The sequence below is a fragment of the Anopheles stephensi genome, chromosome 2 (genome assembly GCF_013141755.1).
Source record: "Anopheles stephensi strain Indian chromosome 2, UCI_ANSTEP_V1.0, whole genome shotgun sequence".
In the NCBI taxonomy this organism is placed as follows: Eukaryota; Metazoa; Arthropoda; class Insecta; order Diptera; family Culicidae; genus Anopheles; species Anopheles stephensi.
The window spans coordinates 73,737,789-73,761,264 of NC_050202.1; the positions used below are offsets into that span (position 1 = coordinate 73,737,789).

The 23,476-nt window shown below is 45.3% G+C and overlaps 1 protein-coding gene across 21 annotated transcripts in view; it reads left to right on the top strand.

Annotated features, from left to right (window-relative positions):
* LOC118504275 (complexin) overlaps positions 1–23,476 on the top strand; it is a 148,677-nt gene that overhangs the window by 44,738 nt on the left and 80,463 nt on the right. For 16 of the 21 annotated variants that reach the window (XM_036038533.1, XM_036038529.1, XM_036038527.1 and 13 more), the window contains exon 2: positions 8,309–8,492. In XM_036038533.1, coding sequence (XP_035894426.1) covers positions 8,438–8,492 — 55 coding nt within the window. In that variant the 5' untranslated portion in view covers positions 8,309–8,437. Of the gene's footprint in view, positions 1–7,336; positions 7,381–7,459; positions 7,590–8,308; positions 8,493–23,476 lie in introns of those variants that run through there. The other 5 variants (XM_036038520.1, XM_036038518.1, XM_036038521.1 and 2 more) reach the window with 3 other exon arrangements.

The following is a 23,476-nucleotide window of genomic DNA, read 5'->3' on the forward strand; positions in this document are numbered from 1 at the left end:
AGTTCTCGACTGGCCCAGTTGGTGGTGTGCAAGTAAGGGGGTAGGGTTGACATGATAGTATAAAAATGTTAGCGTAAAGTCGTTTCCGTTGTGTCATGCATCCTGTGCTCATCTCGCTGCGTTGTGTGCAGTTGAGGCATTCCCGTTCCTTTTTTGCGGTGAACCAACGCCATACCTGGAGGGCGAAAGTTCTGCTGGTGGCTCGTAACAGAAGAAGCTAGAGGCCATGCGAGCTGGAGTTCTGTTGCTCTGACGCTCTTGGAGGTTCGTTTGGATTATCAGGTTTGTTGCAAACCTCATCCGTTCTACGTCCGTTCCGCGACAACTTTTTTCGGGGGTAAAGCTCAAATGTTAAATAAAAATGGGGTTTCGTTGTTTTGTTTTTGCCGTTCTAAGCCATTTCGGTGGTGGTGAGAGAAATATTTTACTCGCAAAACTAAATGCTAAAGCGCGGTACGTTTCTGATTCCCTTTGCACATTTTTGTTTGCCACACACCTTCCTATGCGTTCAAGTACGCACGGCTAAACCAGCGACCAGAGGAATGTAGTTATTCAGTGTTCAGTGTTCCATATCAGTTGGCTCGTATCGACATGGCAACTCTTTTTGCAACTTTTTTTCACACCCGTGCTCTACACATGCACTTTATCAAACAGGGGAACCTCCGCCAGTTCTCGGTACGCTGACAGATGACAGTTGACGTCGAGCCTGGCGGGCGGAGATATGACTGAAGCTGTCAAAGAAATAGACTAATGGACCGCCACGAACGGCGCTTGCAAACCGGTTTTGCTGGCCAGGACGGGAGGGCAAAAAATTGTAACCAAAGTCCAAAAATAAAAAACACTCGGGCTGTCCAGCGCAAAATGAACCACCACCAAAAAGTGCAAAAGCTATTGATTGATTACATTTCCAATGCGACGACAAACTAGCGTACGCTGACACCATCAATAAAAGCTCCACGGTACTGTGCGAAGCTTAACTTATGGCAATCAGGAAAAGGATCACAGGCGAACCAAGCATGAACAAAACAAAAAAATGGCCGTCCAGCATCCACGCTGGCAAAACGGGATAAAGCCGCAAACAGTTCGTTAGCTGTGGTCGAAATTTGATTAATCAGCACAGTTGGACGAGGCTGTTGTGCCACGCCGATGCATTGCGCTTGGTGGTGTTTGGAGCTTTCGTGGTGGGCTGAGCAGAATCGAAATTAAAATACGAAATACACCCCAAACATGAAATGCATATACTACCTCCCCCCTCCGGGAATTGACAGTGCGTCAGCTGGGAATGTAATTACGCGCACGGCGATTTCGTATGCACAACTATGTGTGGCCGACCCGGGGTTTAAAAATGCCCTTACTGCGTATGAAGTATTACTATCAGGGGTGTGGATGGCATTGCAATTGCCCTGTTATCGGAATGAGGTTACGCGTGAAAGACTAAATTGAAAACAAAAAAACCCCTTCACGCTTATTTTGCGGAATTGTTCATCAATATTCGGCCCGTGCAATGGAATAATCGACTTAACTGGCTTGGCCACCGATGTACATTGGATTGAGTGCAATGGGCTGCAGCATTTTTTTTTCCTCCCCCCTGGAGTAATCCAAGTTCCAGGTATTTACACGCGTCAGCAACTAACGAGCTAGTGGTTAAGCTAGTGGAAAAGTTGTCTAAACCGAAACTGATCCCTTCGAACACGGGCTGCCGAGTGGCTAGAGTCGAAGTGATAAGAACAGCCGTGCTTCCCGATCGACGGCAGGAGAAGCTAGGGAAGAGCTGGTTGTCGAGAAGATACTTCTGGATAGATCCTTCCACATTCAGCGCATAACACGTTCACGCTCTGCAGCCTTTGACGCTGAAAAGGGTTTACCGGTCGAAGTTTTCTTGTGAGTTTTTTTTCCTAGCGCTCTCTCTCTCTCTCGACTATCTTACAAATTGACGTGTGGGGTTGAAATGGGGAAGAGAAATTTGAAATTCAGATTTTAAAACTTCCGCACTCTGGGTAGCGAGCGGTAGAGCCCTGTGGCAAACTCTCCTGGAAAGGAATGGACGAGTGATCGGACTAGAACAAAGGCACACAATCTGTTCGTGTACCGCTTCCTTTGAACGTTTGTTTCGATCGGTCCATCATCCGGTGAAGTAACTCCCCCGGTGCTAGCTAAGCGCTTGACAACGCGTTCGCGACGGGTAAAAGTTTTCCGGTTCGAATTTGTAAACAAATGTTACCGTGCCAAAAAAGTGCAAATCGGCACAATGACATGGAAATGAGCGGTGCGTCGAACTTTTTCCGCATACGAAATGAAGCGAGTGCGAGGGTCAGGAAGGTTAATGCCGAGCGTCCGTTACAGGATAACAGCACAGTACATTGGGAAGTTATCGATCGTTGGCGCCCTATTTAAAAGGGACGCTTCCCTGCCCCTGACCATCAATCGCCATTTGTGCCTATGTGCAAGCGTGATCTGTTTCGCATGAAGACTTTAGGAGTTTCTAGGTCAGCCGGGTCACGGGTGCCTCCTAATTGTCGATTGCTTTAAAGCGTACCGCGTACTGGTTCATAAATAATCCGGGCAATTCGTATAAATCTTTCACACCGTGATTACCTTCATTCCGTACGTAGAAGGTGCCTTTCGGTTGGGGCGGTTCGAAACTATTTCACCCTTTCGAAGGGAGCTGTATCTTAATTCGAATCGGAAAACTTTCACAACTCTCTTGCTTGCGGAACTGGAAAATTCTTGGCACGTGGTTCCTTTCCAAGGTTGGGAAAGCTTGAGGTGGAGTCGTGACCAACTCATGTAAAGAAACTATTTCCGGGCACGAGTTTTGGGTGGTGGTTTCACAAAATGGAACAAAATTTGCTACCGGCGTTAGCGCTTAAACGGTGTACATGGTTCTTGGGGCAATCGGCACCTGTTAAGAAACGTTTCGTGAATTTGAGCTATAATTTTCTAGCGATTGGTAGCAAACTTGGTAGCCAGCGGCAGATTGATGAATGGTTCCCACGTATGTGTGGATGTAGTGCTTTGATTATATTATCGGTTTACATGCGAGCGAAATCGTTAGCAGGAATCGTGGAGGATTTTCTTCTCAATAAGCGCTTCGAAACTCATAAAACAAGGACGTTTTTTTGTGGCTTATAGGGAATAGAAAAGTCAATTTTATTTCCATCAAGAAAGACACTCGGAGAGAGGGAGAAAAAAATCCCTCAATTCCTTTCCCATTAATCACAACTTTTTTTCCCCCGTTTGCCTAAGCGAAACGAGCACTTGTTTCCGTTTCTTTTAATTATTGCCATCAATTATTATGTCTCCCTTCCTTCTAAGTTCTATTGAACTGGAGTGATATTTTTTTGTGTGTGTGTGCTAAATTTACTCTCATCTTTTAACACCTTCGCCAAGACGAGAGTGGAGATGGGTTTTTTTTGCTGTCCCTTATATTTCCATTTAAAATCCAATACCGCTCGTTGCTAATGAGAATTGAAACACCCGACCAGGCTCACCCAATCTTGACCGTGGTGCAACGGGCAAGCAAAAACCCCTCGAACCGGCCGGGAATGACAAGCAAACAAGCATTCCCAATGCCACGATGCCCGTACGCAAACGAGCGAGAAAATCAAATTAAAATCTGAAAGCTTTTTTTTGTCCTGCTACGGTGCGCCGCAACTAGATGGGCTAGATAACACCGCCAGAAACTGGGGAAAGCGACTGTGTGTCACTTTTATTTTTCTTGAACCCTGCTTGCCCGCATTTGCGCGGGACACTTTTTTTCCTCCTTTGCGTCTGTATCCCTTTTGCTTTGTTTGCTATGCTAACGGTCGAACGCGATGTGGATGTGACAAAAACCACCAAAAACACTGGCTGGCTTTCCCGACCCGACCCGGCAGGTCGGGTAAGAATCGGCCGGAAAATGATGACCTTATCTTTCGCCACCGTGTAAGCCACGGTGTTGGCTGCGTGAAAGGATGTGGGTTTTACGGGGGGTTTTTTGGGGCGTCTAGCGAACGGTGGCCATTTTCGGTCCCCGGTTTTGTTACGCTTCGTTTGTATCCAGCAGCCAGTTTGAAGGGTCTTCATGAAAATTGAGGCAAAAATCAATATCGCTCTTCTGGTATGGGGGAAAAAAGGGCCTACCATTGACAGTGTTTCTGGGTGATAGGATCTATAATGAAAAGTATGAAGGTATCGGTAGGAAACTTTCATATACTGCAATTACCTGGTATACCTGGATTGTAAATGATGTTCGTTTTGCTCTGATGCTCGATATCGAGCTACTATTGGTTTTGAGCTTAGATTTCGAAGAATTTAGAGGTAATAAAGAGCACATGATGCTGATAAGATCAAACAAGGATTTGTTATTAAACTACCAAGAATTATCCCAACAAGCGTATGGTTTGGTCTGGAGCAGATAATGAAATCTCCAGGAATCTATAACTGCAAAACGAACTCCGACTCTGTCTTTTCCAAACCATTGTCCAAACCAATCTTCACAACTTGATTGACCTTTTTCCGGTTCCAATTTTAACTCGTTTCTTATATGCTCCTCAGGGTTTAGCATCTGAATGGTGAAAGAAAATTATTTAATCCATCCACTTCTCCCTCACCCCGGTCTCAAAAATATAGCCAAAAGCTCCCCACCCTACGAACGATTGTAATAACAATTATTTCTCACTCACCATCGTCGTACGTCTTTGCGAGAGCGCCTCGTTAACAGTCCTTTGCCTTCCGACCGTGCGTCTCATCATGGCACGATTCGCTCGGTTGGACCTGGCTCAATTCGAACGAAGCAGACAGTGGGTGTCACCCGCCAGAACCCTGTCAAAAAGGGCAACTCCACCACAGACGCCACCGGGAGACCAAGGGGAGTGTGGTGAAACGGGTCTGCCGAACACATAAACATGCCTTCGGTGTAGTGGAACGATTACAAACGAATAGTGCATTACATACAGAAAGGGCAATCGTTTCGGTGTTTGTGTGTGTGTGTGCTCGAAGCGGAGTTGAGTTCTTGTCTTGTGCTGGTGGAATGGTTGACGTTGTCCTTTTAGAGCTGGCGCGATGCTCTTTGAAAAGCCCGGCGTGTTGACTCACTGGAGGCGTACAATTATGTACCGAAAACGAGGACGTGGTGGTGTTTTAATTAATTGCGTACGTGGGACGTCGCGCTCTCGTAAGGGGGGAGGGCGTGCTGTGAAGTGTGTAAAATCGGGCAAGTAGGATTATGAATACAGCCTCAACCTTTTTCTGGCCCAACTTTACTGTGTTACGATCGCGCTTAAAGTGCTCAATTAGTACAAACTAATGAATCGATTCATCTACCATTTTATGTACCACATGTGCCTCAATAGAATCTTTTTTTTCTCTTCTGCTTCTCTCCATTGTGCTCTTTAAATTGGAGCTCAGCTGAGCTTTAAAACCCCTCCTTCCCGATTAAGCTTCCGCTGCCAAGTGCATCCAATTAGAGTAGTGTACACCTTTAAACCTACCACTTGAGGGTGAATATGTTTGAAAGGAATAGAGAGAGAGCTTTTTTAACGGACATACTTCACCCAACAACACGTCCGGTCGTTCGTTCGTTCGTTCGTTCGTAGTTGACCGCCTAATGTTGGGATACTTTAATACCGAACGAACCGGCATGACCGCTCCAGACATGCCGAAATGTTTTTTTCTTCCTTTTTCTTCGACACGCTCATTTCCCCCGTTTCGATCGTTCGGGTCCATTTTCACACACCCCCCCAATCTGTCTCCGATCTTCGTCTCGGTGTGTCCGGAATTTACTCGCCTTCACTTAAACCGGTACGGAATCTGATTACATCATCAGTTTGCTGGCACCAACCATCATCCCCATCATTCCGGATCCGTGACCGTATATACCATCCTCCCTCCCGACAGACGATTTGTTTGTGTAGTGACCATAAAATGTTGTATTTGCGATTACCGACCACCGCACCGAGCGCAGCAAACCATCATGGCCGCAAAATATCGCTATTCGCTGCCTGGAAGGATTCCGCTCTCGCGGGGGGAAAATCCTGGAGAATGCTGGAGATTGAAAAATTTCGCCAATTTGTATCATCATTTCGAAGGGGAGTGCCACTACGGCTGCTGGTTATGCGGTGCTTGAGCACACGGATCTCGTGCCTTTTTCCCATCCTCGGTTCAGCTTTTCCGTTGCTTTTGTTGACGGTTGTGTTTGGTTGTGGCGTGGCGTGGTGATGCGCCAAGGGTTTATGTTGCCGGAATCTGTTCCCTCCCCGCACCACGTATTTATCTCATCTCGGGCTATCTTTTTCCTGCCGGATGTACTTTATCGATTTCGGAATTTTCATACACTCGAAGTACAAGGAAAGAAGCTAATAAAAAAAGAAGAAGCACAAAGTGCTTCATCCCTGGCAGCATACGGAGCAAGTGCACTGCTTCGCTTGCATTGCTAATGTGTGCACGGCCGTCGTCGTGCCGTCGTCCGCATTACCGCAACGGCGCACCAATCGGTTGCAGGAAAACGGTACTGGCCATAAGCAAAATCAAGGACTTTTGGCTAGTTCCCAGCAAACTTTTGCCGAAACACCATGTCGAGGACGGGCGATCTATTTTCAGCGAACGCCCGTTCGCGCAACCGCCACCGGCCGGTCTCATTTCCCGTAGCGTCTGCTTGGGTCTTAAAAAGAAAGAGCGACAAAAAAGGGGGGGTGCCTCAGAAAATAGGACAGCAGACATGCACTCGTTAAATATTTAGCCACCGCTTCTAAGGGGAATTAAATTTGCTTGCCTAGGCCGAGTGCCACTGTGCTGCTGCAGCAGCAAGGCTAGTGGATGAGCCTCAACGAGCGTGTTTGTGAGTGTGTGTATGTGTGGGAAAAATCAATATTGTGCGACCTAGAAGAATGATAGCACTGCACTGAGGAGACACTCACATACCATTCCCTGAGTGGTGGATGGATCATTCATAATTAGGATGGATTGGAAAGTAGGCTGTAAATAAAGGGCAAAAATGGACTACAAAATAAAAAAAAAAAATTATTTCAAAGGCCATTTTTTCCTGAAACAATTTCACCGCTTAAAAGCGCAAAATTATTTTAAACAATCACAAAGCCCCAATGCCAACCGTTTTCTTTTTGCCCAAACTATTCCGAAACAATTCAAACATTCTTTCATTATCTTGCTATCTGTGCTCTGCGCAAGGCCCGGGTTTTTCATTTATCCATACATCACACCAAATTTTCCTCACTCACTACTGTTCTGGGCTAGGCCTGTGTGTTTTGAAAAATTCCTTCCAAAAACAGCAATTTCAACTTCAACTAACGCAAACCATTTTTTTCTCTCTCTTCTCTTCTTATCCGGAATTTCTTTGCAGATTTCTCAGCAAGCATAATACTGAACGAGTGGCTGCCGTACAATGTAGGGCGGAAACTAGCAGCCTCGCGGGAAGGAAAATTTCGCCACTAATCCTCACACACAAACAAAAAACGGAAGAAAAGAAACGAGCAGCTTGAAGCGGGACGAAAACAAACGAAACATCACAAACAGCTCGTCCAATCATTTGGGCGGCGGTCCGATTGTCTGCAGTTTCTAACAGTTGAAAAATTATTTGAACAATTTTCATCTTTGTGAGTGAAGACAGAGAGCGTTAGCGAACTTTTCGCCAGAACACACACACACACACACACACACACACACACACACACACACACACACGCACACACACGATCGGACGCAAAAACTTTGAACGAAGAGTGCTCGAAGCAACAGCAACAAAAATCACCACTGCGCCTCAACAGAAAGCACAGCACAAGGAAAAGCAAGCGAAAGCATCATAGATTGAAACTCTGCCCAGTTCATCCAGTGCACCTCCATTCGCAACGTTTAAAAGTTCCCGCCTTCCTCTTTGCTGGTGTTTTGTGCTGCCCGGTGTTGGTGTTTGCGTCAAGGTTCCGTCCGTGTGTCCCTTTCCGTTGTAAACTTTTTCCCAAACTGTATTACACTGGAAGGGGAAACGGAACGGAGTGGACAGCAGGTGGAAAACGGAAAGTGAAAGGCACAGATAGACGACGAAATACGATCGCAAGGACGAGTTTTGTGCGTGTGAAAATTAGGACAAAAAAAGCCCGGGCAGCCCGACCGATACATCACAACGGCTTAAGAATCCTTTTGTTGATTCTTGTGAAGGATTTGTGTTGTGTTTTTCCGTTCATTTCCTTGTATGTCAGTGGATCGCGCGTTACCGTCAAAAACTGATCTCAAATGAAGTGGAAAGTTTGCCGAGCTTTTTGTTGTTGTTGATTATTATCTTACAAATTGTTTTGGCATTTTTTTGTACCATTTTCAGCAAAGAAACAATATTGTTAACTAACTGACACACCGTGAGCGCGTGAGTGATATTGATCGTTGTTAAGTGTAACAGTGTGCACAGTGTTCAAGCGTCAGTTGTAAACGAAGCAAAAGCCCCGAAAGCAAAATGGCCGCATTCGTCGCGAAGCAAATGGTCGGCAACAAGCTGAACGCCGTTAAAGGTAAGTGAACGGATTGTGTGCTATAATCATCCACCGATGCAGGGTACATTTTTCAAAACAGTTCTTTGCGTCCGATGCGTTTACGATTGTTTATAGACACCTTTAATGGAAGCGGGTGGCGTCACTCGCACTGGCTTGAAGAAACGTCAACCACGGGGCAGGAACTCACGTGGCACCCGTCATTAGAATCTCATTTTACCCCCATTTGAAAGCAATATGTGCAGCATAAATCATCGTAAATAATGGGCTCATAAATTATTCATAATTCGGCATTCCCCACCAGCGGCCACAGCTCTGGACTCTGTTGCGACCAGGAACACGCTGGTTGTGTGTCTGCCTACTTTCTGTGCGTTTTTGGGGTTTGAAAACCAAAAAAAAAGGAGGCAAGCTTGCCATGTTCCTGGCGCAAATTGTCGTTTTCATTATTGCTGTTTGTTTCTGGTTCCGTATTTTGGCATCACTTTGTTACGCTCCATTTGGCAGCGCAAACAGTTAATCCGCAACCGGCTGAACCGGAAAAATGATTTCCCCCCCTAGCCGAGAATGCCGGCGCGATGAAATGAATGCATCGCATGGGTGGTGTAGCGCACATGACTCTTTAATTAAAAATGCTGTGCTGCTTTCTTTCGTTCGCACGCTGGCCGGGCAACCGGGTCCATTCCGGTGGCCGGAAGTACGCATTGAGCTGCTGCTGCTGCGAGAGTGATGAAGTGTGGCCGGTTCAGCTTCTGGTTTTTTTTTTATTCTTGGTTTTCTTTGTGCGGTGTGTTTTGTTCGTTCGAAGAATGTTCGTTCGATTTCGGTTCCGGTAATTACGCCGAAAGAATGTGTGTGGTCGGTATTTTGCTACCCACATTAGTGCGGGTCCAGCGTTCGTTCGCTGTTGGTCACCGTTTCATCGAGCCGAAAGGATGCTATCAAAAATACATATTTCATCCTGTAAATGAGCCGGTATGCGTCTGTCCGATCGATTTAACAATTAGCGAAAAGGGTTGAGCTTTTAATTGATAGGATTCTTCAGCTTCAGGATTGTTTCATTGTTGATTATCAGCTAAATTCGATCCAAAGAGAGGTCCTACGATCATTAGAACCTACGGAAAGATTCCATGACCCTGGCAACGTAATAATACCAAGATTATAACTCAGCTTCAGCTCTGAGATCTTGAAGTGAAATTTCTGGACTATAATCCGAATTATTGTACAGACATAACGTTCCAATTCTAAATGACTGAATATAAAAAAGGACACCACCGACAATCAATCTTCAAACTGTAACGTGAGGTCCATGCGCTGTCTTTTTCTAATCCAATATCCCTGAAATTCTGAGAGATTTTTCTCTCTCACCCTCTCTCCCTCATTTAATGGTCTTGCCCTCAAAGGTCATGCTAGCGATTTTTGGCTTACTAGACTTAATGAAACCCTTTAGTTGGATAGCCAATCATCACCAAAGGGGGAAATGTCCTGATGAATGCGGAAGGACCTGGTACCGTGTCAAGACTGGCGCCACTATGCCTTTACCATCTGGCTGCTCTTGTCCTGCCCTGTGGTCATGAAAAAAGCTCGGTGCCATTGTCACGACATGACTTGCACCACCGGAGCCTGACGAGTCTAATTCGCTTCAAGATGGTGAGATCATCATTGTGGAGAGCTTATGCTTTCGCCAAAATGTGAAAGCCAAGAATAGAGCATGGAAAATATAGAATAACTGTCATTTCAAATATGACAACTTGTCTGTCAAATTTAAATTGACGGTTAATATTCAATTCCAACATTCTACGGTAAAGAGCTCGAACATTTTAGCTTATTTTGTAAGTAATAATTTCTAACTTCTTTAAATAGTTACCAACAATCGAAAAGCATTTGCAATTGATCTGGTTGATCAGTTGATCGGTTGAACTTTGAAACCAGACTGAAATTTTTAAACCAATTTTCCTGTAGCTCTCGCGAAAAAATCTTGTGGCGAAGTAATCGACTTGATTATTTTTCCCGCAAAATCCAAACAACACTTTCAATTTCCGTTTCATTAAATCAATATCCAATATAGATCAAAATACTTTTTTTAATCTACATTGTCATGCAATGTCACTGGTGGAACAGAACTCCATTTTGTAACTTTGTTGCCCTGTAAACTCCACCATCATCCCACCCGATATCGACAGCTTTCGTGCTTTCGCGTATTGCAAAAAGGAGAGGGATTGTGGGAAATGATTTTGACGCTCAACTGCACAACATTCTAGCGCTCGTAATAGTGTCGTAATTCAATATAAAACCGGAATATCAAGTCACTCCGTCGTGTGTCGGATTTTACGCTGCAAAGCAACAGTGAAGAATGCATGCATTGACGAGTGCCGTCGTCCGGCTGGAATGACATGCGGTAGTTGATAGCTGACGGATGATGTTGTATCGGAAATAGAGTTGGATATCGACCCGACAAACGAAAGCAACTGTGCCCCAGGAAAAAGATACCAAGCGATTGAAACGTTCTTCCCAGGAACTGCGGGCAGCGCTATTAGGATCTTGAATTGGTTGCAAGAGTTTGTATCGTATTCAAAATATCTCTCGCAAAAATGCGTCCACAAGAAAAGAAAAAATCCCTTTAACCGTCCTTCTATTGTTAGCAATAAACCACCATCAACATGCAAAAATGGTACATATCATGCCAATCGTTTATTTAGCGTACGCACGCCGTTCGAAATTAACTTGAGAGCACTGTTTTTCCAGCGCAGGGTATGCCAAAAAACAAACGCTTTGCTAATATTTCCTTCACGTTGCCGAGGCTCGCATTCGCCGTTTTTGTTCTTCGCCCGTAGTGGATACGCTTCGAATGGCGCGTTATCGTGGCGCGTGTTTTGTTTTTGTACCGGCCGTGGGACGAGCTTTACCCCACCGGCTTCGGCCATTTCCAAAAATATCTGCCAACTTGGCGGAAAATCCAGAACAGCGGAAAAGCACTGTATGTGGAAGTATCGCTTTGGTTCCATTTCCCCCCCCAAAAAAAAAAAAAAAAAAAAAAAAAAAAAAACAAAAGGAATTCACACACAAAAAAACCCGGGATCCTATCCGGTACGGTCAGAAGGACTGTTCAAAAGGATCCTGGTGTGTGTGCGAGTGTGTTGTTTTTGTGCTTCGCCTCAGCTGGTTTCAGAAGGACGCGCTGGGAAATCACAAAGTTTTGTAAAATTCATGAAAATTTTCCCGTTCGATTGCTGCCGGACAGAATGGTTGAAGGTTCGTGCTGACTGATGCTGAATGAAATAAGAGAGAGAGAGAAAAAAAGCCGGCTTCGAAACACCAGTGTGTCCATTGTGTGTGTGTGTGTGTGCAGATGAACGCATGTTTCGGCAGAGCGATCGTACGCAGCACCAGCTATATCAACTGCAGCAAAGTGGACATATTCAAAGTTCAACACATCGTGCTCATGTGGGACATTTGAAAGTTTTTACGAGCTGTATACTTTTTATTGCCATATTTATCCTTTTTTGTGTGTGTCTGCAACCGGGATGGGGGAAAAAAAGAGTGTGATGAAGCTAATATTTCAAATACGCGGAAGAGGGTTTCCTTCCCGCTGCTAGTTGGCTGGTTGAACGAATTTCATACTCCAGTGGCCAGTTGGTTAGATATGCATAGTATTTTGTTCATGTTGGTTTTTTTTTTTGTGGGCGAAACACTAGTCGAAAAACCTGTTAAAATAGGCGTTTTTATGCTACCGTACCACTAATGAATGCTTTGCCGTGTTATTCACACTTCTGTGCTGTGGAGGCTTTTGCTGTGTGGAACGCTTTTAGAAAGGTGTCCTTCAAGCGTTATCGTTGACAGTGCATGACAGCGGCACGTAATTTAACACCAACCCCCACAAAGAAACTTTATTTAAAGTCCCTGTGTATCATATCATTCGCCTGTTTCTCGAATTCGTTCGTTTATAGTTTATAGATTGAAGTGTTTTATTTAACTCTTTTTCCGGTCGGTTTGGTTTGCTTGCATCGCAGTTTTGTTGCCATTTTCACGCCGGGTTGGGAAACAAAAATTGGTAAATCACTCTTGACTTGGACGCGAGAGCTGTCGAGCATAAAAATCGGCACCATCCTTTAAAACACTCGCAACCCAAAATCTTAATTCAGTCACGTTTCCGCTTTTCCAGCCGAACCTCACTGGCACGGACTGGTCAGGGTATCCTGTTTTTCTCCGGCTGGCTAGGAACGGGTACGATGATTCCATGTTTCCCTCCCCTTCCCGGCACTTCCGATCCGATCCGCTCAATGCTGAACCTCCACGAACGCAAAGTGGAATTTTGCCTCACACTTGGCACATCCCGTCCGATCTTGGTTCCTGGTGAATCTCGAGCGCGAAGCGAAGTAGAAAACTTCATTAGGCGAACTCAATCCCGCTGCGGCGAAATTCCGTTGCGGTGTTTTGATCGTATCGGAAGCAAACCAGGGATTCAAATAGTTGCATTATCGGCTCCGGTCCGGAGCATGGGTGAGAATTCGATCACGCTTCGGCCATTCTTCTTTTGCATTGCTTCTACAAATGCTTCTTACGGTGTGGCGTGGCTCGGTGGTGTGCAGCGGACAAATCTGGGCCAACTGAAGGAAAATGATTGGTCAGAATGGTTGAGCAAACTAATGAATTTCAAATCAGATTCGATGGACTTTGCGCTGCAAAATTAAATTATTTGTAGCGAATGCATTACCCCCGTTGGTGGGAGCATTTCCGATGAGTTAAGCGAGGTGTGCCGACTAATAAGAGCTTGCAATAGAATTAGCTTTGATTTGGAAAATGATGTAAAAGGATCCGAGGAATACATTAGTTTAATTAATTGTTCTATAACTTAGCAGTTCTTTATCCCAATGAATAATTAATATTCTAGAAATCCTTGAGTTGCTATAAAAATTCGTCAAAAGATGCTGCTTTACGAACTATAAAATACAGTCAATCTGTGTGCGGTTCGTACAAAATAGGTTCCACCTTCTCTCTCTCTCTCTCTCTCTCTCTCTTTCTCTCTCTCTCTCTCTCTGGTACACCATTCGTATCGGGTTTGTGTTTACCATCCCAACATGCAGTAAGCAGACGGTAAGCAACCACATAATAAGAAGGGATCGGTATGTGGTCCGGCTGAAAGTAAATATTGCCCTTGGGGATTTCGTTGTCCTGGAGTGCCGTCGCCTTGATACAAAATGCAAATAGGTCAAACTGATTATGGGGGGGCAAAAGGGTTAGGGCCAGCCGTTATTGTTCCCTTCTGTTCCCTCTGTTTACACTTATGTTTGGGTCACGCTTTTATGGAGCGTTTTGAAGGAAAACCGGCGTGCAGGAGCATTGTGGCTTTAAGGGGGTTGAATTTTTTGAATAGCTTTAGTTTAAGTTAGCGAGAAATTGCGACGCACATTTGAACTGCTTTTGTAATAACATCAAACAAGTAGAAAAATCTCTACTTCTTACTTTGTACTCCAAAAGGCATGTTCTTGCAAACAATCGCTACTCGCTACTAAAACCCTTCAGTAGATTTTGCTGCATAATCCTTGAAATAGTTGAGGTGCAAAAAAAAGAAATAACCCAGCACGTTTTGTAAGCTTTCGGCGAAATATGCACCGGCTGCGAGCGCATTGTTTCCCGGGGTTGCCATTAATTTCCAAAGAACATCGCACCACGTATCCACATGACCCGCCGGGATTTCCCATTACATCTGCTGCCTGTGCTGCTGGCTCGGTAATGAATTCGCAGTATTCCTAGGAGCGGCCATGTTGTTGGCAGAAAAAAAATGGAACCGAGGGGCGAAAATAAAAGTTTCTACCAGTGCGCCCAGATTTCAGTGCGCCCAGAAAATCCAGCAGTCCCGAGCCTTCCCTTTTCTCTCTGTGCGGACCAGCGGAACGTGTGGCGTACGAAGCGCGCACACTACCTATTGTTTCCGATTCCTTAGTTTATTAATCTTCGCTCGTGGTGTCGTTCACGGGCCACCAACCAACCACTGCTCCCATGTTTTTCGGTTCCATCGGGATTCGTGAGCCGTTCAGAGTGCTCAGTCACGTCTCGGCTAGAATGATGCCCTGCATTTCCCGGGCAGCTTTCAGCACCTTTGCTGCCGACAAAGCTGGTGGAGAGGGCTACAAATCTTGCCCGCTCCTTGACCTAGATGAAAGTGGCACTCGAAACCGGCACTAAGTAGACCCGGCATAGGCACACGAACTGCTGGCACTTGCGCGTTTTTGTGGATGATTTTTCCACCTCCCCCGTTCGCTCAAGATGGTTGAACACTGGAAATTGAAAGCCCCATGAGTAACACGTTACAAATGTTGTACCTCGCCCTGAAGCCAACTCTGCCGGGTAGATCACATTCTTCCTGGGTTTTTGCTTCCCGTAGATAAGTTTCTCCAAGCTGCATCTAGCGGTGGGAACCGTGAAAGGATGCGACCGTTAGAAGTTTTGGCGTCTCCCGAGGACCTTATCTTGAACAAGACCTGGCCGGGCGTGATATCGCCACACACACAAGAAAAGCTGGTGGAAATCCGGACAAACTATTCCAATGGCTAGAATCGCGCTGTCCTTGCTAATCTCGCGGAACGCTTCCGGAACGATTATCCTTTAGAAAATGGAGCTTTTCCCCCGCTTTGTGTTGTATCCGTGCTGGGACGCTGCTCGGTGTAATTGTAATTAAAATTCTAAACCCTTTGCCCCATTTGTTTTATGTGCCGTGTGCGATATTTCAAGAGTCGCCGGGCGTGGAGGTCTCGTACGTATGATCTGTCCCAGTAACGTGTCTTCGTGGAACGTATTAAAAATGTGCTGGGGAGAAGGAGTTCTTCAGCTCGTTGAAGCACGTTACGGTAAAATGATAGTTTCAAGAGCCCGGTGTTGCAGTTATTTATTGGACGCTAAATAAAGGAATTCCCATCCGTTCCCTTACTGTGCTTGGCAAACAATACAAAAAACTAATAGAAGAAGAAGAAAATACTCTCCAAACAATTCCAGTCAGTTCGTTGGCGAAGCTTAGGTATTGTATTAAATTTTCCAACCAGTCTCATTAGTGGATTCTGGATCATTAGCAGGTTACTTAGCCGCTGCTCTGAAGAGTGCTCTAGCAAAGCGTGTGCGAATCGCCCAGCCCCAGCCAACGAATGCTCCGTCAGAAAAACGCTCCTTTCTTTCGAGCAGGAGCATTAAATTTTTATCCCCATTCACACACACCATAAAACCTCTTCTGGTTGTACCTCACCCTTGCTCCCGCGGCGTATTTAGTTCCCCTTTTTCAAGATCACAAAATGGCGTCACATGTGCGCGGCCAGAAGGACGCGGGGCGGTAATGTCAAAGCTAGCGCCCATTCACGGCGTTCGCATGCGAAGTGATCATTATGGTTTCAGCGGGACTTTAAGGGTGGCTTAATAACAGGCGTTCGCTTTTATTCTGCGCCTTCCATCACGCTGATGACGACAGCGAGACAGAGAGCGAGCGAGAGAACAGAGAAGAAAAGCGATTCGAGTACAGCCCGCGGCTAGTGTAGGGAAGGTGCCGAGGCGCTTTTATTTCAATGTGAATTTATTTATTTACAACAGTAAGCAGTCGGCTTTATGCAGTCCCATGCAGCTCTTAACCGTTTTCTTCGCCTTCTACCGCCGCGTTGGGTACAATAGGATAATCCTAGGTTCGAAACCCGAACGAGAGAGGGGAAAAAAAAGAACGGGAAAACATACTTCCATACAGATGTTTAGATTTACATAGGCACCCACAGGCATCAGCCCGTTTTATTTTTTATTTTTGGACCATACAGTGGATGCATACGGCTGTCGTCATTTTCTAGTGGAACACTGCGTCCTACGCGAGAATACTGCGGGAGCTTGTGAGCATGGGAAAACAGTGCCTCGTAGGTACTACAAGAAGGTTATATTTTCATCTTTATCCAACGGGGAACCATCGTTTTAACCTCTCTTCAATCCCATTCTAGCCCGGGTTACTCGCTAGTGCAAGTCTCCCTTGCAAGACGGCGGTGCGTGCCTCGTGCTAAATCCAATTCAAACATCATCAAGACTTATGCGCAGAAAGCACATCTACATGTCTGGCTAGGACCACAGGCACCCACTTTACGATGCGAATGGTTCTTCTAAACTTCACAATAGCCCCGAGGGCTATTCCAACGGCACCAACGCCACGAACCTTTTGCCATTCGGTCCTGCCAAAAAAGGGAACGGTGAAATGCACTTGATAAGCTCGGGCATGGATAAGAGAATCGAATAAGGCGAATACGCGAAACGTTCCATTAATGCTGCCAACCTCGTCCATTTTGTAGTGTGGTGCGGTGCGCGCGGTGGGTTTGTAGTCTAGTCGCAAAATTTTATACGAATTGTGCTCGTATGTATTTCGCGCACCAGCAATCTTCGAAATAGGGCGAAAGCTCTTACGCTATCGTTGTTTTGGGGAGCTTTTGCTTTCCTTAAGGTCTACGGCAAACCCGGAGCGGGGAGGGTGTGCTGAATCTCTGTGGGAAATTTATTTGCAAATTCAATTTATACGATCGAAATGCGCGAGATGGGTTGTTGTGTTGTGAGCGCTGTTGGTGTGTGGTGGGGGATGGGTTGTTGTTATCGTACCCAGGTTTAAGTAAATACTTTGCCACAGATGGAGAGCTTTCCGCGTGCTGAGTGTCGTTCGGGTATCGTCTGCAGGGTACCGTTTGATTGGACCTGAGCGTAACTGAGCAGTCAGCCAACAACGATACAGCAACGGTTCCCGACGATGTTGGGAATATTTTCGTGCTCCTCGCTTATAATTAGTTTAGGTCGCGCTGTAATGAATTCGGGCTGCGGGGTTTGTATTGACACGTTAGTTTACGTCACAGCGGGTAGTTCTCAGGAATCGCGTTTGCATGTTACTTGCCGTGGGCCGGCGAGTCACCCCACACGATCTCCTTCTTTTCAACTGTGACAAGTCATTGTTAACGCGAATGAGTTGCTACTTTTTTTTCATTCGTCCCGTTCCGTTCTTGGACTTCAAATGTTTGATTAGCATCTGCGTACGTACCATCTTCGAGCCGACTGCCGTACTTGACCTGGCTCAATGAGATCGGCTTCTAAGGCTCCACCAGCCCAAGAGACATTAATTCTCGCTTCGTACGCATGACGGCCCGACCGACGTTGAATAGTTCGATGGTGGGTTTTACCGCACGAGGCTTTGCATTAATCAAACGACGTTATTGGAGTGTGCTAGCTAATACCACGAAAGCAAACAGGGAATGACAGCAAATGAAACAAACGAAAAACAAACCGTCTAGTGACCATTGGATCCGTGTGCGTGTTTGTTTGCTCACCTGTCATATACCAATCGGTCAGGCTCAAGTTTCGTTTACTCTCAGGCAGGCCGTCCAGTCGCCTGAGATTCATCATTTGATAATTTAGAGAGGGTGTCTGTTTTTTTTTTTCAATCACACAAACCACCCACTTTTATGCAAAAAAAAACAAAAAAACAAGACACCTTCCGTCAGACAGACAAATGGTTATGCGATGAGTCGGTTAGAATTGATGACGCGAAGAAGAAAAAAAAAATGCTTGTTTTAATGAGATGCAATCTACGCTCGTGGCGGGCAGAATGAACATTTTTCGTGCTAAAGAATGTTTCGCTTTTCATAAAAATAGGCCTTAACGATTTTCAAAATTCGCAAAAAAAAGAAGACAGGCGTACACTATTTATCATTTGTTACATTGCGCTCTGCAGTAAACAAGTAATTTGCTGCCTTTTTAGTGTGAATGAAAAATGAATCGGCTGGCGTGCGCGAGCGGGGAGTGGCTCGCGCGAGAGTGCGGCCCAAACCAAATCATTAAAATTTAACAAATGTCATCTTGGTCGTCAAATGGATCTTTTTTCTTTCTATCGGGAGAGTTTGAGGCCCAGTTAGATTCATTAGCGAAACTGCATTTATCAGTGAATGAACAGAGCGAATACGAACAAAAAATCCCTGTCGCTAACCTTTTGTTCTATTCTTCTAGGAAAAGCGCCCCCTTTTTGCTCGCTTTGAATCGTAATTTTTTTTAATGAATGGAGAAAAAAAGGATGTTGCTTTTTAAACGTTTTCCCTAACGCCCAACTCAGCCTCAGCTACTCCTAGATTCTAGACGACGGAACAGGTGCGGACACTGGCAAAGTCCATTCCTTTGCGCACCCACGTGATCGTGATGGCTTGTAGCCATTGGTTTGTCGTTTGTGTTTTACCTTCTTTTTTTCTTGCAGAGGTGTGAAAAATTCGCATTTGGGCGCAATCTGCACACTTTACGATCTTGCTGTCCGGTAACCGATGGGCAAGAAATTAAAATGAAACGTCTAATTAAATACAACCCTTTTGCTTTTTTGTCTTTTCCCTTGTCTCGTAGGCTTTCCTTCCTGGTGACATGAAAAAGTTGCCCCTTTACATCGGGTCGGGGCGACCCGGACACCATTCTTTTCGTTTGCTTCGCACGTTTGTTCCCGTTCGCTGGTCACATTAATTGTGGCTCGGTAGAACAATCCTTTCGCACTTTCTGTGACTTTGGTTTTATTCTTCCGCTCTTTCTACAAACAAGCGCGCATTCGCCACCGTTTCCTGTACATTTCACAAAAAGACTTTTTTCTGTAGTTGAAGAAAAGGTTTTGGAGTAGCAAAAAGCAGTGGAAAGTGTTCCTGAAGACGCAAATTTTATTCGTAACTGAGTTGAACGGCTGTACTTTCGACGGCTTTTTCCGCCTAAGTTTCCTTCAACCTCCAATATGAGCAACGACCCAACCAATACCCTGAAGGACCTCTGGCGCAATTAGTTACGACATCATTAAGTGCTCTCCTATTTTAGGCTGTCGCTTCCCGCCACTCAATCCAAAGGTAAATACTGCGCGCGCGATTGGAGCATTCTTCGGCAAAAAAACCCGAACAGCAAAATCAAACCATCAAACTCACAACACCATTCAACCGAACCATTGTTCGACTCGTCAAGTTTTTGGAATGGCAAATCAATTCCCGCACGACTTGCCCGGTGGACCCTGGCGCAAGGAGTAATTTGAAGGACCACCGATTACCACCGATTGTCCGAAAAGGTAAAACTTTCCCATCCCTAACGATTCGAATTTCGATTCCGTCTGCGTTGCAACACGGACAGACAGTTGATTTGTGTCCCCGGCACACCAGTGGAACCTATTTTCTAAATTTCGAATGTCGATCATCATCCCATCTCCCGCCGGGCCCGAGCCGCCTTTTCCAGCCTCACTACCGGAAAGGTCAATCGGCGTCAGAACCGAAAGTGGCATCGAAAGTCGTTGGACAAGGAGCAATAACAAAAAATAAATCCGTTTGTGTTGTTTCTCAACAACGCCCGCTCAAATGGACGACGATCTCAGCATGGCTTTCTCTATCTTTGATTTGATTGAAATCACCGCTGGGAAAAAGGGACCGGACCGATTCTCGGGTCTCCTCTCCCACCGCGGGATTTTCCTCGGCCGAGGATTTTTTTGCAATATTCACTTCCCCGGCATTGGCTCACTGTTCATTTTGAGGGATTCTGTCTTTTTGTGTGTGTTAGTTTGAGTCCTTTGCTTAAGGGTTTTATACGGGATACACAGCTGAAAACCTTGTCCCCGGATCCTGACGGATCTGGACAGGATCTGGGTCGTAAGGTGATTTTTGGAGTATCTCTTCAATTCCGAGAAGTTTGTCGTCATTTGTCTTGAAGCGTAGCTCCGTGAAATGATGTCTGGTTTGTGGAGCAAATAGGAAAGTAACCTTCGTTGATCGGGATACAGAAGCACTTATAGTTTAGTGCTTTTGTTGAGATAAAGTATCCTTTGAGTTTTACGTATATTTTTGGAAAATGGGCCCAAAAATCTTTCAGAAAGTTAATTTTTTATACACCTTTAATGTGTTTGGTATGCTCAATTTTGAAAGAAAACATTACAGGGTTTTTCGGTAGATAATGTGGAAGCAACGATCCTTCTTGTGAACTCTTTACTTGAAAAGGTGAAGAAGGCTAGAGGACATTCGACGGGCTTCAGATGACAAGGGAATCAATTTCATTTTATTTTGAAGCTACCAGATGATATAGTAGTCAATGATTTTGTAAACGGGGTGTTAGCGCTCGGGTAAGTGAGTAACTTACATGTATAAACGCGGTCGAATGATGTACTGAATACCCCTGTATTTTTACAAACTAATTAAAAATCTCATTCCATTCATGAAGCTTTTGGAAGTTTCTTCATTGCTTTATTAACTGTTAAAATTGAGTAACCTCATATTGTGACAGTAACTAATAAGGCACAAAGTATGAGACATCCATTCCATCCCATCAGCAAACAAAGCTGAGCTTTAAACATTAACCATTAAACCCCTACACAGAAAAGCAGCCCGAGTGAAAGGGAGTGGCGGTTATTGCGAGTTCTTATTAAACATGGCATACATTAACCTTGTCTGGAAAACAGGAAAACTGAATTAATTGCCCACCCCCCCAGACCTCATTCATAAACATCCACCAGACAGGCGCGCGCCCCATGTTCTGTTGAAGCGTCAGAAAATTATACAAAACACAGAAAAAGGTTCATGTCTTTCGGAATGGAAAAACGAACGAATTAGTTTCTGTTTTACAAAAGCGTCCAACTATTACGAATAGCTCTGGCGATACCTTTGATGAGTTTGGACTACCTAAATCAGTGAGACAAAATATGAATGTTTAATGGAAATCATTGCTACGGTTCGAAGGCATGAAATTTGGGGCAAAATATTCTCATTTAATTCAATTATAATATATTCATCTCCGAGTCTCGCTGCTTTGTCTGAAGACCTACCTGTACGTTACTACATTTCCCGGCGGCGGAGTGCTTTTGTATCGAACGATGGTGCTTTATAATGTTATCTGTTGACCTTCAGCTTGCTAATGTCCACCACCATCGTTCTTGTGTTTCGGTTAAATCGACCATTAAACGATCTCGAACCCCGAAACCGGGCGAATGGGCAATAAAACAAATGTGCACGTAATTTCCATAAATTACTTATCCCATATCTAAATACTGCCAACGTTGTTTGAAGCTGTCCCTTAAAGAAAAACAATTATGGCGTCGGCCAATGATGCATTGGTTGCTGAAAAACCACGGCACGTGTGGATGTTTGGCGATTAATGGCTGGTACTCCACGCATTGTACAATTTATTTCACCCAACAATAATTTGGTTGGGTATTAACAAAATTAAATAACAGAAAAGAGAATCGTGGTCTACGATTTTTCATTTGCGCTCGGAAAATCGGAATCGAAATGGTAAATAATAAGTCAGCCATTAACTGGTGATGGTGTGACCGGGCTTACTTGTGCCCCCGGGACGCGCAATCAACACCGTAATCAGTGATAAATTACGTTATTACACTACAAGACGGTTTTGTAAAAAAACCGAAACAAGGCGTCCTTTAACGCAAACGTTTCCCACCACCACCACCACCAACCGCACCAAACCGGGTACGAAGCGTCTACGAAAGATTAATGGCATCGCTTCCGGAAAATCAATTTCAGCCGTGACCGTTCACCGCAGCATCGGCCGTGATCGAGCGTTACTAAATGGTTGACCGGGCTTTTCGTACCGAACGAGTGCCGCACCGAGTATATGAGCTAATCCTGTGTCACGCAGGTTAAACTGAGGCCACTTTCCCCGGCTACGGTACTATCACTGTCGACCGTGTGATCTCCTGGGTATGGTGCGTGCACATATACGTCCATACGGAATATTTATGATACTCGCGAGCCCTGGGCAGCACATGAAGTGGACACTCGCTCACCCATCCTGAATTGCCCGATCGGGTGCGTGGGATTAAATTTGATTTTTTAACTCGTGAAAAAGGGCTATAATTCTTATTCCGAGTGTTATGGCCTTGGGCGCGACACACTCTAGCTCGTCGCTAAAAGCCTGTGTCGTCCTTTACAGCGTTGCGCCACTGGTGGTAGTGTGCCTTTTTTAATCGATTTTTCATGTTTCCGTTAAAAGCCTTCCAAAATCGTCTCTGACCTCATTTGGTGGTGCCCCAATCGAAACGCACACATGCACACCAGAGAGTGAGGATGCTTTGGTAGGCTCATTGGGGCAGAGCGTCCTGCCGACTACAGTCACAGCTGGCCGGGTGCCGGGACGTGATTGAATTATGTATAGGCCGGATTCTTGATGCTGATATAGCATCAAACGGCACACAAAAAAAAAAACAACGACATTTGAGTGTGTTTGCGAAGGATGAAAAACTAAACGGACTTCCGGATGGCCTGATACCGTACACGAGAATCGAAATGAGGCGCAATAAGACATCGCCGGGGGGGGGGGGGGGTGGGAGAGGATTTGGAGTAGAATATCAATACCAAACCCCCCCAAACCCCCCAAACGATTGTATTTTGAGGCGTTGGGAATGACTTCCGGAATTCACAGGATGTCAATATTGGGCATTCCATTGATCCTTTCGAAGTGAATATTGGTTCTACCCCGGTCAGCAGGAGAATGCGCATCATCACAACTTTAAAAGTCCATTGTCGATCGACTGGCCAACGAACCGGTGAACAATAAAGTACAGCAACTCCCATAACGGCACATCGGCAAATATCTTTACCTTCTTTTATTAAAATAATTCCTCCGTCCCAATTCCTCCGAACGCTGTGAGCGCGTGCCATGGTCATAATTGCTTTCTATGGCAGACAGCAAACTCCCGGGCGTGCGTTTTATCTTAGCAAAAGAAGGTGCTTGGTACTTGAACACCACAAGAATTCCATCCCTCCCGCAACGGACGGCATGTATGCAGTTTGCGCTTCCTCGTTTGAACCATCCCTTACGCGGGGAACGGCTGCCGATCGGTTCTTTGTTCTGCGGGCAACTCTTTGCCACTATCCAATCAACGCATTCTTATTCTCGAGATACTGCTAACTGGGAACGGTTGCACGCTGTGGTTGAGTGTGGGAAAATATTCATCCATAAAATGCATGGCGTTTTAAGGAGGGGGCGTGCGGCCGCCGCTACCT